Source organism: Protomyctophum bolini, assembly GCF_963924005.1.
Source record: "Protomyctophum bolini genome assembly, chromosome: 15".
Lineage (NCBI taxonomy): Eukaryota > Metazoa > Chordata > Actinopteri > Myctophiformes > Myctophidae > Protomyctophum > Protomyctophum bolini.
The window spans coordinates 17,914,963-17,930,076 of NC_137876.1; the positions used below are offsets into that span (position 1 = coordinate 17,914,963).

Genomic DNA, 15,114 nt, shown 5'->3' on the forward strand with positions numbered 1-15,114 from the left:
AACCCCTTTTGGTGTTAGCATTATGTTATGCTTTAGCTATTGAAACATAGGCTCAAAAATAGCAGACCTACAAGCTCATAGCGCGCCACTCGGTGGCACGCTATGAGCTTGTAGGTCTGCTATTTTTGAAAAATCGAAGAACGACTGACATAGAAAACTGTCAGGATTTACAAGACATTTTTTAGAATCTGATCTCAGGTCAAAATGAGACTCCAGAGTCGAGCATGCATCATGCTCGACTCGATACCGCTCGATACTTGGAACAGTAGAACAGTGGAACAGCAATTTCAGGCTTTGCTAATGTTTTACCAACACTACTCCACTCAAACCACTGCACAGAAACTATGCATTTTCTGTGGAAAGTGGTTACCAATGATTACAGGCAGCCTGTAGAAAGAAGAAAGAAAGCGGTATAAATATCGGCAAGGCCTCCATTATATCATAACAATATAACATGGTTGCCCACTTGAGCTAACGGAAATTCAAGTACACACGCCACATCATACAAAATCGTGCGAAAGAAATACTAACTGACCTGTCATACTGTATACATCAGTCTGATCAACCACGTAATACCCATTATATACACTTATGTACAAAGACACAGAAAATAACAGACCTACAAGCCCACAAGGCTATGTCTGCCAATTGTCCGCATTTTTTGAAAATGTATTTGGTTAAAATCAATGGTTATAATCGATTAATTCCATTCGTTCGATTAACCCCTTGAAGTGAATGTAAAGGCCCGATACATTGCATCAACATCTGATCACAACACCAAGGCCATGGAACGTCATAGTTGACTCAATATCTGTGTATAAGTACAGTATCAGTATGAACGGAAAGAAACATTGCCTGTATCCCAAGGTCATTGGGGTTTTCGGGTATCGCAACATCATACCCCTCACTCGGGTGACCCACCCGGGGGAGATCAAGTCCCGACTTACGTCCCAGTAGCTACCCTCGATCAGTCCCATTAGGGCAAGACCAGGGCCACACAATCCGCTGCTCTGCAACTTCGTGTGCGTGTGGAAGGACTAGACTCTGTGGGTACAGTATGTACAGTATCTCATTGGGATGCATATGTCCTTCTTCATGTTAAGTGTTCAACTGTTAAAATGCGTTGCTGCTATCGAATCGATATAAGAAAATCCTGATATCTTGTGCCGATATGACACATGTATGTGCTCGTAAAGGCAGTAGTACATTTTAAATGCATTAGTAACATTGCAACGCACCGAGCGTGCCAAGTTGTTTGAAGTAATTTACACTCATCTCCTTCCAAGCAATGAAAGCAGACACTTTGGAAACAAGAGTATAGTGTTCAGTAGGCCTAATAAAAGATGTCGTATTTGTTGGGAAGTCTGCGTCTGCACACAGAATCACCGTTACCGCATATAAGAGGTGTAAGGTATAAGCGACCTTAATAAAGACCAGAGGTTAAACCCGTCTGGTTCTATAGGTTCCAATACCTGCTCTAAACCTATGTAACTGTAAAGTTCCAGTACTTTCTTTTTTTGGAAATGTGGTTCCTCTGGGTCGCGCCGCGTCAGAGCCAGTCACTGCGCTCTGACGTAGCGTTGCATTCCAGCAGCTCGTGCTGCTCCGTGGCCTCGGCGTCCGTCTCCGTCTCGGGTTCCGGTTCTGGTGGCGGAGCGGCCGCCGGCGGTGGTGACGATGACGACGCCACTTCGTCAGGTCTCTGGATACGCACCTGGAGCAAAACGCAGAAGGTATTGTAGATGATATCGTCCCGACACTGACGTACCCCTCTATGGCAGACGAGAAGCGTATTGGCTTAACAACCATGCCGACGTAAAAGGAAGAATGTGAGCAGACTTTTTTTTTTTTTTTTTTTTAAAGGGACGCATTATTTTTTACATTCGATATTTTATTAATTATATTTTATGTGATCTGCAATCACATAAAAACAGTGGTTTTCAACCAGTGGTCCTTGGAGGCTAAATGAGGTAGAGTTTGTAACCAAGTGGTCCCTTGTAGATCTTTAACTCTTGAGAGCGTGAAATGAAACCAAATGGACCCATACGGGTCCAGTCTGCCAAATGGACCCAGACAGGTCCATTGGGTTTCATTTGATGCTCTCGAGAGTAAAGTTATTCTTAAACGTCAGCATTATATCACTTTGTTCACGTCTACACAATTCGAAAATGTAAAAAGAATTGTTATTTTGGTCAACGTTTTCCAAAAGCATGGAATTGTAGACAAAATCTTATGCAACGACATACAAAATATCTTTGACTTTTAGTTTTTGGGCCTTGAAATGGAATTGGGGTTGAAAACCAAACTGACGACATGACAGGAGGAAACCCCACGGGCGATAACTCACTCGTCTAGCCTGGATGGGCCTCCTTCGTCTGCACATGCGCAGGAAGGAGGTGCAGGCTGCAAAGCAGCGGAAGGAGAACACCATCTCCACCACGGACATGGCGATGAGAGGAACCCAGAGGATCACCGTAGTTCCCTGGCAGAGAGGCAAAAAGAGCAGAACGATGTCACAAACTACAACTTAGAAAATACGGCAGCCGTCCCCCCCAGTTCAGCGTTCCAACGTTTCTGTCCGTCGCGTGTACACAGAGCAAAATGACTTTGTTCTGGTTCCACAGACCATATAACCGCATTAATAGGCCAATAACAATAATAAACTTGAAAAACTCGGAGCACAGGTCTCTGCCAGGCCAGTAGAAGTCGATCAGGATGGAATTATGAAAATAACTGGACAGAACCGTCTTGATCACATGACTATAGAAATAATGTGTACATATACATACCGGCATACACACACACACACACACACACACACACACACACACACACACACACACACACACACACACACACACACACACACACACACACACACACACACACACACACACACACACACACACACACACACACACACACACACACACACACACACACACACACACACAAAGGTTTAGGTAAACTGCTCTTCTAATCAAGAACAGCAGCACTATTAAGAAAGATCAGCTCATTGGCTGTCCAAGCTCTTAAGGTGTTTGAGGATGCCGTGTACAAGATTCTTACTCCTGGGATGTTAACTTTCACATGTATATCTGTGTGTGTGTGTGTGTGTGTGTGTGTGTGTGTGTGTGTGTGTGTGTGCATGTAAAAGCTGTAAAGTGACCTGTGCCAGTGTCCATCCATGAGTTTGTTTAGCTCTGCTTTTTCCTGGGGCATCGAGGGGGACAGGCGGCCAGCACCTAGTTTACTACTTTCTCAAATATACTACTTGCTTCCAGTGGTTCTAGCTGTACGTCCATCTTTATGTTACCGACTTGTGCGTGTGTGTGTGTGCGTGTGCGTGCGTGTGTGCGGTCAAAGGGACATTCTTTACGTCTCCGACTTACGTAGATGCGTGTGGGGTCGAAGGGACATTCGTTGGTGATGCTGGAAAAGGCATCGACGATGATGATGGTGTCCAGATTCTTGCAGTGCGTCAGCAGACTGCGTCCGCCGTGAATGATGGCTTTGACCATGGAGACCATCAGGCCCAAAGTGGACGCAGCTGCCAGGAGACCGGCCACGAAGCTGAACACCAACAGAATCCACTTCTGCAAAGAGAGAACACAGAAGCACAACACAGATGGCCTTAAAGCAGGGCTGGGCGGGCAACTTTGACGATGGAGAGGGCCACTATATTTCCACACTCACGCCAGAGGGCCACATTGCATATTACTGTCGTAGCAAAGAAATTGCAGATCTACAAGCTCAAAACGCGTCGCACTGAGACGCGTTTTGAGCTTAGATCTGCTACTTTTTGGTATATTTAAATTCTGAAAAAAATTCAACTACCTTTCAAAAGCTTTCAAAAGCTTTTAAGTATATTTATATAACAGTATAGTTATGTTTACTTTATGAACTAAATACAAACATATTGGACATAAAAAAAGACAATATTTAATACTAGTCATTAAACTACTAATTAAGTAATTAAAGCGGGTCATGTTTGCATGTTTGGAATTGTAACAACAACCCTGTAGCACTCTGAGATACGTGAGAATGTAAAGTGCTTTATAAATAAAATGAATTATTATGATTATTATGTAGCTGGACCAACCCATGTTTTTTTAGCCAAGAAGTAAAACATTGCTTTATCTTGTAGTAGCCAAATCGAAAGGCTATTTCCTCAGCAAAAGGTATTATTTTTATTATCAGTGTGTGTGTGTGTGTGTGTGTGTGTGTGTGTACTCAGGTGCTTCCATATTTGAATACAGGATTAAGCCGTCCTGTGTGACTTCAGTCGTCAGTTTGACTTCTCTCATATCAACAGTTCATTGGAGAGTTCTAAGCAGACGAATGAGTAACAGTACTTACCAGTCCCTTGTTTTTCTTGTTTTTCGACAAGACGATGGCGGTGATTCCACTTATTATGCCCTGGAAAGAAACAATTAAAGTATACATTGAAATGAGATCAATCGGATGGCAGTGTTTTGTTTTTTTATAGCACTGTGTCAACATGGCCTTTTGTTGAATCTTGTAAACGTAATCCACTGCTGATGTTTTTCACCTCAGGTGCATTCTCTACATTGGGTGTGTATGTGTGTGTGTAGCAGTGTTACTATGGTTGACCAAGACAAGGACTAATTCTTTATATATAGTCGACTAAAAGCCCTATTCGCACGGGATTAGTATTACGCCAGGACCTCAGGAAATAAAGAATAATCACGGAGGAGGACGTCTGTGTTTTTAAGCGCCGGCGAATCGACCCATGTCTGTGATCTCGGCTGTAATAATAATTACAGGCCAAATAATTACCTACCATAATTCAGCAAACACCTCAGTAAATTTGGGGTATAGAATTGAGTCTAAAGGCCCAGACGGTGGCGTAACCGTCTGGGCACCCGACTGGTAATCCAGTCGCAGTGTGCCGCGGGTTCGACTCCCGAACCCGACACGGCCTTTACTGCATGTCTTCCCCCATCTCTCTCCCGTTTCCTGTCAGCCTAGTACTGTCTGTCCCTGTCTGTCCCCAATAAAAAGGCGTAAGCCGCAAAAAAATATATATATAAAAAAAGAAAAAGAATTGAGTCTAAATCAGAATGTGCTGTCAAAATGAACACCGATGTGGGTGGGGCGTGCTATACTTACAAAGAGGCCAGCCACGATGGCGATGACGTTGGCGATGGCATACACCATGGCCCGGGCCACGTCGTGGACGTTGATGTGCCGGAGGACGGCGCCGTGCACCAGGGCGCCCAGCAGGAAGTTCACGTGACCCACCAGAACCAGGCCCAGGCCCATCTTCATCAGGGCCTTGTTGTCCTTCAGGTTCACACAGCATAGTCCTACAGCAAGAACGAACCCCCCCAAAATACATTAGACACAGCATAGTCCTACAGCAAGAACAAGCCCCGCCAAAACACATTAGACACAGATAGTCCAACTGGGTGCAGTTCAAACGAAGGTACAGGTCAATACAAAAACTGCTACGAGGATAAAAGCAGAAAAAGCACTAAGACTTAAAGACGTTTACATCTGTGTCGTCCATGTTCAATTCCTCAGAAGACATGCACTAGTAGTACTGCAATTGATGCGTTTGCCTTGCTTTAGTAGTTCTTTTGCAAAAAGCACTAAGACTTGTTTACATCAGGGTCCTCCGTTTTCAATTCATCAGAACATTTAAAGACGTACAAATACACACTTCTATGAAAAAACAGGAAGTCATCCGAACGACATCAGTTAAAGAAAGTATGGTACTACATATATATGGGAAAGGTGGGGGGCTGTGGGCTCAGCAGCAGCACAGCATGGTAACCACACCGAGAGACAGCGCCTAATTGACAACAAGGCTAGCTAATGAATCACAAACGTCATTGACCCAGCAGAGATGAGTGATGGTACTGTATGCGGTTACAGCCAGGAGCATGCCGAGAATGGCTGCAGCGACGGCAGCATACTCGGCATGAGAGCAGACAGGCACGGCCTGGCACAGAAAATCGGCCCTGGCATTTGCGGTCTTCACCGGCCCAAAGGCGGCCCTACTACTATGTCTTTTTGATTGCGTTTTCTTTTGGCCCCATGACTGCCCAGCCCTGGATTCTGCCAGAATCGCTAGACTGTCCAATCCGGGCCTGAGAGCAGACAATACCACCATTACATCTCCCACCCAGCCAGCCAAGGCAGTGCTTCTCAATCTGGGGCGTGGGAACCACCTTGAGGGGCACCATTTTGTATGGGTCCCTTTATTTTGGTGTCCTATACATTGTTTTTTAATTCTTAGTATGATTTCAAAAAAAAAAGAAAAAAAAAGAAAACAATGATTTATTTTTCAGTGATTCCATGAATCTACAAGCTCACAACGCAAACGTGGATATCCAAATTTTTTTTTGGGTGTTGAGCTAAAAGGTTTGGGAACCTTCAACCGCCATAGGCTATCTGACAAGTGTGTGTGTGTGTGTGTGTGTGTGTGTGTGTGTGTGTGTGTGTGTGTGTGTGTGTGTGTGTGTGTGTGTAGGTGGCTTAAGACCCACCTGAAAGGGAAGGGGACAAAGCTCAGGGTGGGGTCAGGGTGGGTATATATGCTCAAACATTCAATGAATGCTGGCCTGAGGGCTCGTGTTTACAGAGTAAACGGACCCATACATTCAGTGTTGATTATGTTAGTCTCCTCTGTTTTTAGTCCCAACATGCCGTTTATAACAGAGCTATGTTATAGAATACACCTAGCCTACTATCTAGATAGAACATCTGGTTTGGTTTGGAGGTGGTCTTGCCTGCACCTACACTTCCATTGTGAAAGTCGGGTAGTTAGTAGACCAAGCTTCTCTGTGCCTGCCAAGTAGCTGCCTGGACGATTGTGGCAGAAGAAATAATAATCTCTCCTGCAGGACATTTGCAATACAATTTAGGCATTTAGCAGACGCTCTTTATCCAGACAGAGCGACTAAAGCAAGGAAAACACATCCAATGTATGCATAGAAGATAGTGTACTTATAGATGAATTGAAAATGGAGGACCCAGCTGTAAACAAGTTTTAGTGCCTTTTCTGGTTTTGTGATTATCCTCGTAGCAGTTTTTGTATTGACCTGTACTTTCGTGTGAACTGTAGTAGCCAATCTACAAACTGCATACACATTTTATAATCTGTACAGTCAATTATTATATTTTAACCTTTGCATAAAGACTCATCCGAGCATGAACGAACATTTCACAATTAAATAAAGATATTCTACTAGAATGCGACAACAGATTGTCGCATTCTAGTAGAATTCTAGTAGAATTACCGCCACATGAAGCCGAAGGTGGTTCAGTTTAAGAACTGAACATAAACAAGAAAAACCAGAAAGAAAGCATCGTTCACCACCAGCAGAAGCCCCCGTTTTACCTGACAGTGTGGCCACACCTAAAAAAAGAAAACGTATTTCTGCTTCTTTGCATTCACTTCGGCTCTGTTTTAAAAACAGTTAATCACATTGTAAATAACTTACCCAAGGATGACATGATGAACTTGTTCTTGTGATTATTATCAGTTGATCACATGCAGCCCAATAACAGTCGCGGTAATGAAGCCATTTCTCTCTATTATTATCTTAGAGTATATATACAATAGAGAAGACACCCAGAGAAAATCCTGAAGCGCAATGGACATAGTGGCCGAAGAAGGTATTGCAGTTTGGTAAGGTTTTGCCCTCAAACACATGAACGCGCACTAGGCTCCGCCCACTCCAGCAAATTTCAGCCAGCTCTCTGAGCTCTGCCCCAGAGCGGAGCGCTGAGAGACAGACCGCATTAAAACCAGGAAATGCCGCATCAGGACTTTTGCTCATTACTTATTATTCTGTGTATATAAAATATAGATAATTTGTCTAATCTCTAGTTACATCAATATTGTTCTTGTAAAATAGTTGGTTTGTGACCAAGTATTAAGATTATAAAGATCGCTTATGTCATTTTGACTTCCCATTCACTTACCATAGGCTTCTGCTGTAGAACTCCCGAGTCCGAATTCTTTTTTTTTTTTTTTAAATAGCAGCTGTACATGAAATGTTAATGTTGATTTAGCATCAACATGATTATTTACCGATATAAATACATGGTTTGATAACCTACAAGTAGGCGAAACTCATTTTCTGCCAGGCGTATGTCTCTCCATTTACCCCGTCTTCAAGCCTCCATCCCTGGGCAGAGGTTGAATGATTGACTGGTGGTCGTGGAGCTCTGTGCAGTGCCGTCTCTTTACAGTCTAAAATCAATGGTTAAATTATTCCATAACACTGAAAATGATCAATTTTCCAATTAAAATCAAATTATGGTTAAGTGTGTAAATTACATTTATTCTGTTTGGACAAAGTGCAGTTAAGAAAAGGTGGAGATCAAGGAAGAATTTCTCTATGTCACATGTGAAGTGTAAAACTGGGAATTTCACCCAAGGAATCCATGATGAAGTGCTAAGATAACCACAATAATAACCCAGATTCGTATTGATGTGCTTACCGAGATAATCAAAATGCTTTCATTTTAAACCAACCTCTGAATTAAAACATTGGGTTCTGCAAAAGTCACAGATCAAATTGCAATGATTTTTAAAATAATCTATTATTCACACTGGATAAACAACAGTGGGACTGGAATACTGTACATCCAGTATTGAGACATATTTCCTATGCACATATATGAACCTGAATGGCATAGAATAGCATACGCAGCATTTATTCTGCATATCAGATATTGGAATATGTTCATATTGTCTAAAGAACCAAAAACAATATCTGTCTGGTCAAGCAGTAGATCATGTACGATTTGGTATTTTTGTTAGTAATATGTCTAAAAAGTCATTGCTCATAGTGGTGCGCAAATTGGCATGACAAGTGTCAAAGTGCTCTTTTTTAAACTATATTGACATTCTTTTTCAATTACAATTTTACAATTGTGACAATATTGTCACACTTTAAATATTATTTTGTTATATAAATATATAGTTTGTATTACATTTGTTGGTTGTCTGATACATATTTAATATTTATTATATTTGCATTCATAGTGCTACAAGTGCTATGAAAAAGAACCCATCATTTATTGTATTTTGGCATTTTATTAGAGATCTGTAGCATTATTATTTAATAGTTTAGAGTGGTGCTGTGACCTTGCATTTGCCATGAAGGCTTAAAGTGTTCTTCAGAGCTAAAATTGTTCTACATTGTCATTGGTAAAGTGTATTTGTAAAATGTATGTAGCCTATATTTTCACTTTCTTCTAAATGTGAATTAGCAAAAGTATAAAGTCCCTTTAAAAGCAAATATTCAACTGCAGCACTGCACCACACAATAACACAAGTTGGAATGAACTTCAGTTTATTGCATTAATATTATATTATATGGTGTGTAAACAGTTCATAGAGGTGTATAAAAATAACGAATTTAAAGAATCAGATACATCCATGTTCTTAATCTATTCAAAATGCTAATATGATAAAAAACAGCAGACGAGTCTGCTGCCAACATAGCGATGCGCGTTCACCACGAGTAGCACGCACACGCACACACGCACGATGCTAGTTCATGTGTCGGTCGTCGCGCGTTCATGTGTTTGAGGGCAAAAATCCAGAATGCACAGGGCTCCTAAACCGGAAGGAGGAGTGGATTCGCCTCATGCGCTTCTGAGCAACTCAATGCAAGTGGACGGGAGGAGAACTTGGGTGTCTTCTCTATTGTATATATACTCTAAGATTATTATAGATATTTGTTTTGTACACCTCTGTCTTTTGTGTTGGTGTCTCTTCCTCCTTCCTTCCCTCACTGCTCACCTGTGGATGGTCGTCGTCACGTAGTGGGAGGGACCAGATGTATTTGGCCCGCCCACAATTCCCCCTGAGGCTGCCTGACTGACATTACTATATTTACTACTGAGACGAATATTCACTTTGAGGGCTGCAGATCCGGTCTAAAGCGGATAGGGAAACGGTCTGCGTGCGTGCATGAATGTGTGCGTGTGGAGTGTGATAGTGGGCGGGCTCTAGGCCGGATGTGAGCCCCTGAGCAGCAAATTGGCTTTTTCCACATGCGTTGACCAGTAGGTAAAGTTTCTAAAGTTGAATCTGCAAATTACTATACATTTTTCATTAGGCCTGTGTTTGATTGATTGAAAATGGTATTAACAGCTTGTAGAATGGGTACATTTAAAACAAAGTACAGGTCAATACAAAAACTGATAAAAAAAACACTGACTTCTTTACATCAGGGTCCTCCATTTTCTATTCATCCAGACATGTAAAGTGTGTGATACTGCCTGCGGAGCTTGTTCTCCAAGCTTGCTGCTTGCCAACTCATAGATGTAGGCATAGGCTACACTATTTTAACTTAATTAGGTTAATTGCCAGCACCTGTGCATGGTTTCCTCTTCAACCCTTTAAAAGCCAGGCCGCTTGGTCAAATGAAAGCACTGCCTACTCGATGAGCTTCACCATGGGGCCTCTGAAGCTGTTGAGACTGTGCTTTATTATTGCAACGTGTCCTCCTGCTGTAGCTGCTTTTCAGGAGCCGTTCGGGAAGTTCTCCGCTCGCCATTTTATAGAAGATGTTTACCGCTCTCCAGTTGGCAGTGTCGGTGATAATGATTTCCCTTATGACACATCTTTAAGTTCTTGGCAGATTGGCCCTGACTCTAACGCGCCTCCCACGGAAGTTCCAAGAATTCAGGTGTCCTGTACTGGATCTCGGCTCACACTGCTGGTTGAGAAGAAATTAAATGGTGTCTTATTGAGTGGAGAGGACCTACAGCTTGGTGATGACTGCTTCCATAATGGATATTCAAAGGAAAACTTTGTCTTCACTTATGACTTTGCTCGGTGTGGAACAAATCATGTGGTGGTGAGTATGTCAAATGGAATGCCACCTTACTGCAGTTTCTGTCATTTGGGTCCTCTATGTAATTATTATCATTTATGTTCCACAGACTCAGAATGGCTTGGACGTGTTCTACAATTTGCTCCATTTTATCCCTAGAAGTCCTCTTACCTGGTGGCAGGCACCATTCACTGTGCCGGTCTCCTGTGTCCCAAACAGGTAGGCCCATATGTCTTGACTTTAATATGGTTTCAACTACTTTTCTACTATCTGCAATCTCAGTCATGATGCTTTGACGCTTGTCATCACTATCTTTGAAATGTGTAAATGACCGATTTTTCCAAATGTTGTAGTAGGAGATGCAAGTTCAAACCTTTTACATTTTCATGCGCAAAAGGTCACATCATGGGGCCACAGACTTTGCCTTCTCCGTACCTCTTCCAAGCGTGGTGAATGACTGGAGCTTTACCATAAATGCCATGAATTGTGAGTTATAAAGATCTTTTCCTGTAAAGTAAGTCTTCATGACTATAGATTGCAAACTTTAACGTGTAATATAATTTTGTCTGCAGCATCCTGGACCACCACGGCAGAGTCCAACCTCTACCAGAGAGGCCAGCGCATCCACCTGCAGGTGTTGGCTAAATGTGGAACTGAGCAGCGGCCTTTCATCCAGTCCTGCTGGGTGTCTAAATCCATTGCCCCTGAGACTCGACCTCGCCATGCAGTCATCTTGAATAAAGGGTAAGGTGCAGGTTTTTGCGGCTTAAAGTCTATGTAGAATCTGCTGCCTGGCGGGTTGCATATTGTTAAAGTAAGAAGTTTAAAAACATTAATATAACTAAAGTTGTGTAATCGTTACAATATAACTTATACAATTGGGGTGGTATTTGGTTTCCGTTCTATCTCTCTTCTATTGAAACATTACATTTATATCCTAATATGGCTACATGCACTGGACACAACAACGGGATAGACTTGGCTGCCACTGTTTAAAAGTGCTAAACATTAAAGTCCATAGACTTGGCTGCCATATGATGCAATAGCTACAGTGCACAGTTCTGTACTGAACTATGGTTCAAAAACTAAACGACCAGGCAATTGTTTACTAACTGTTCCGTCAGGTGCACAGTCACGTCACGATCCAACCATACCATGGCACAGTTTGTCCCTTCTGGGAGGAAGGATTCAATCAATTTCATTCTCGACACTTCACGGCTGAAATCTGGGGTGAGTTTGTTATCTTCATACACTGACCAATGATTTGTTTACCTGCTGCATAAACTGACCAGTGAGTTTATCGTCATTCATTGACCAGTGAGTAGTTAATGACTGTGCTGGTAAACATGAACTGGGTCTTATGTCTACAGGTGTACATCCACTGTAGTGTGGTAATTTCAGACAAGGGCATCACTGTGGGCTTGAAGTCCTGCAACTACAAGAAACTCCGGTCCAGGTATTTGCAGCTATGATGTACTAAAATTATTCAATAATTATTTTATTTTTTTGACACTACTGATTTTAGTGGATTTTGTTTCAGATGGGAGGAGCTGACTGATAATGCAATGGTCTGCAACTGCTGTAGATCAAAGTGTAAAGATCACACTCATGGGATTTCACACATTGGTCAGTGCAAGTACTTTATTGATGATGCTATGTAGTTTATCATTGAGTGTTTCCTCCTTGCAAGATTATCCTTCCGATCACTTGATACAATACGACTCATTATGATGTATTTTTCTTCTTTTCCAGATGCCATGGCTGTAGTCAGTACTGGCCCCTTCATTGTAAATGGAGAACCTGTGAGATCTCGCCCACCAGCCCCACAACCTAGGGTGCTGTCTCACCCTCCAGCCCCACAACCTAGGGTGCTGTCTCACCCTCCAGCCCCACAACCTAGGGCGATATCTCACCCTCCAGCCCCAGATGCTGGCGACCAACTTGACTTCATGCAGTCTGATGAACCGGCTCCTGAAGTGAATAAATACGACGCATCAACCTCTCAGTCTGCCTCTGGAGCTCAAGACACTATCTCATCTGAAAATGCAATCCCTGGACCCCACTGGCTTTCCGTTGCAGCTGGTGCATCGGTCTCGAGTCAGGAGGGCCCTGCACCTATACTGTCCCTGACGCTGCCTGGTCAGGTGCAGGTCACTAATAATAATAATGCGCAGAGCACAAATGATGTCGCAAAACCGAACCCTACAGCCACACACCACCCAAGTCCTTTGACAGGACAGAGTGAGAAGAGGTTCAATGCCATAGGAAGTGATGCTGTAGCCACTGGTGTTCCCTTAACGGCAGAGGGCTTCTTAATCCCTCTCCTCGATGGATGGCCAATCCCCCCTCCTCCCGTGCTGTACGGCTGGCCGATCCCTCCTCCATATCATGAAGTGGCGACTCGGCGAGAAGAGGGTCTGAGGCGCAGAGAAGAGGCTCTGAGGGCAATCCGGGAAGAATCTGAAAGGAAACGGGCTCTGCGGGAGAGGGAAGCGTTTCTGAGGGAAGAAGCTATAAGAAATCGAGAATGGGGTGGACCATCAAGGATGCGTCACGGCCAAGCACTAAAGGAGCACAACGAGCCCTGGCCAGCTTTAGTCGGTACTGGCCCCTTCATTGTAAATGGAGAACCTGTGAGATCTCGCCCAGCAGCCCCACAACCTAGGGTGCTGTCTCGCCCAGCAGCCCCACAACCTAGGGCGATATCTCACCCTCCAGCCCCAGATGCTGGCGACTATCTCGACTTCATGCAGTCTGATGAACCTGCTCCTGAAGTGAATAAATACGACGCATCAACCTCTCGGGCTGCCTCTGGAGCTCAAGAAGGCACTATCTCATCTGAAAATGCAATCCCTGGACCCCACTGGCTTCCCTTTCCAGCTGATGCATTAGTTTTGAGTCGGGAGGGCCCTGCACCTATACTGTCCCTGACGCTGCCTGGTCAGGTGCAGGTCACTAATAATAATAATGCGCAGAGCACAAATTATGTCGCAAAACCGAACCCTACAGCCACACACCACCCAAGTCCTTTGACAGGACCGAGTGAGAAGAGGTTCAATGCCATAGGAAGTGATGCTGTAGCGACTGGTGTTCCCTTAACGGCAGAGGGCTTCTTAATCCCTCTCCTCGATGGATGGCCAATCCCCCCTCCTCCCGTGCTGTACGGCTGGCCGATCCCTCCTCCATATCATGAAGTGGCGACTCGGCGAGAAGAGGGTCTGAGGCGCAGAGAAGAGGCTCTGAGGGCAATCCGGGAAGAATCTCAAAGGAAACAGGCTCTGCGGGAGAGGGAAGCGTTTCTGAGGGGAGAAGCTATAAGAAATCGAGAATGGGGTGGACCATCAAGGATGCGTCACGGCCAAGCACTAAAGGAGCACAACGAGCCCAGCTGGCCGGCTTATGACTTGACCCGGCGTGGACGTGGTCTGGTCTCGACTATGGGCGGACAGCAGGCTGATGCTGAAGCGGGAACAACTGCTGATGGCCAACCGATCCTCCGCTCGAGGCTGCAGTTTGAAAGGGATGCAGACGGGTCTCAGACGCTGAGCTACGAGGAAGAGACCGTGAAGCCTGGTCATGGGAACGGGAGGGCCAGAACCCCGGGGAGGGATGAAGATTCTGTTGAGGAGAGAACTGCGACGGGGCAGAGGCGACTGCTTTCCACATTCCTGAAGTTGCTGAGGTAACATCTGTTGCAACTTTTTATTCTCAAAGATTGTTCATCATCATTTGGACTAAATGTTGCTGTTTCATGTCGATTTTATAAAACTTTGTCTCTTTCTCTCTCTCCTCAGGAAACTGGACCAAAGGGAATAAATGGGATTGCACTAAAAGAATACTTGGATTTTTAGTAGACTTGTTGTTGAATGTAAGTTTAAAATAAAGGATTTCATGCTTTTCAATTGGTTCTCCAATGTTTTCTTATAGTATAAATTTAATGTGATGCTTTGAGTGGTTCTCTGCATTTTCAGTTTTTTTTTATTGTAATCACAATTACAGAGTTTCAAATGTAGAGTAAAGTATACAATATTTGGATCTGTGTACACAAACATTGAAGATGTGTAAACGCAAGTGAAGTGTAAAGACAAAAGTGAGGACTTAACTTGTGATTGGCCAGAAATTTGATCATTTACATCTCGTTCTGGCCAATCACAATTTGCGTCCTTAAGCCTGTTTTTAAAATATACGTTTTCAGAATTGCAGTACAATGAAGTATGATAAGGGCGCCCCTCACTTCACACGGGTGTGATTTATTTATTTTTTATAGATGTATGGCTACTGTAGCCTA

The 15,114-nt window shown here is 43.6% G+C and overlaps 2 protein-coding genes across 2 annotated transcripts; one reads left to right on the top strand and one right to left on the bottom strand.

The window, feature by feature from the left end:
• Positions 1 to 274: 274 nt before the first annotated feature.
• On the bottom strand, positions 275 to 9,764 carry tmem54a (transmembrane protein 54a). The gene is made up of 7 exons (XM_080783635.1): positions 9,710 to 9,764; positions 7,473 to 7,565; positions 5,134 to 5,330; positions 4,360 to 4,419; positions 3,393 to 3,596; positions 2,348 to 2,482; positions 275 to 1,714 (listed from the first exon to the last, which is right to left on the bottom strand). Exons 2-7 carry the CDS (start codon positions 7,483 to 7,485, stop codon positions 1,550 to 1,552), a joined length of 774 nt encoding a protein of 257 aa, XP_080639761.1. The 5' UTR covers positions 7,486 to 7,565; positions 9,710 to 9,764; the 3' UTR covers positions 275 to 1,549.
• A 4,127-nt stretch (positions 9,765 to 13,891) lies between these two features.
• LOC308329484 (uncharacterized protein) lies at positions 13,892 to 14,669 on the top strand. Its single transcript, XM_080783804.1, has 2 exons — positions 13,892 to 14,508; positions 14,621 to 14,669. The coding sequence occupies exons 1-2, from the start codon at positions 14,174 to 14,176 to the stop codon at positions 14,640 to 14,642; spliced, it is 357 nt and encodes a 118-aa protein (XP_080639930.1). The 5' UTR covers positions 13,892 to 14,173; the 3' UTR covers positions 14,643 to 14,669.
• The last annotated feature ends 445 nt before the right edge of the window (positions 14,670 to 15,114 follow it).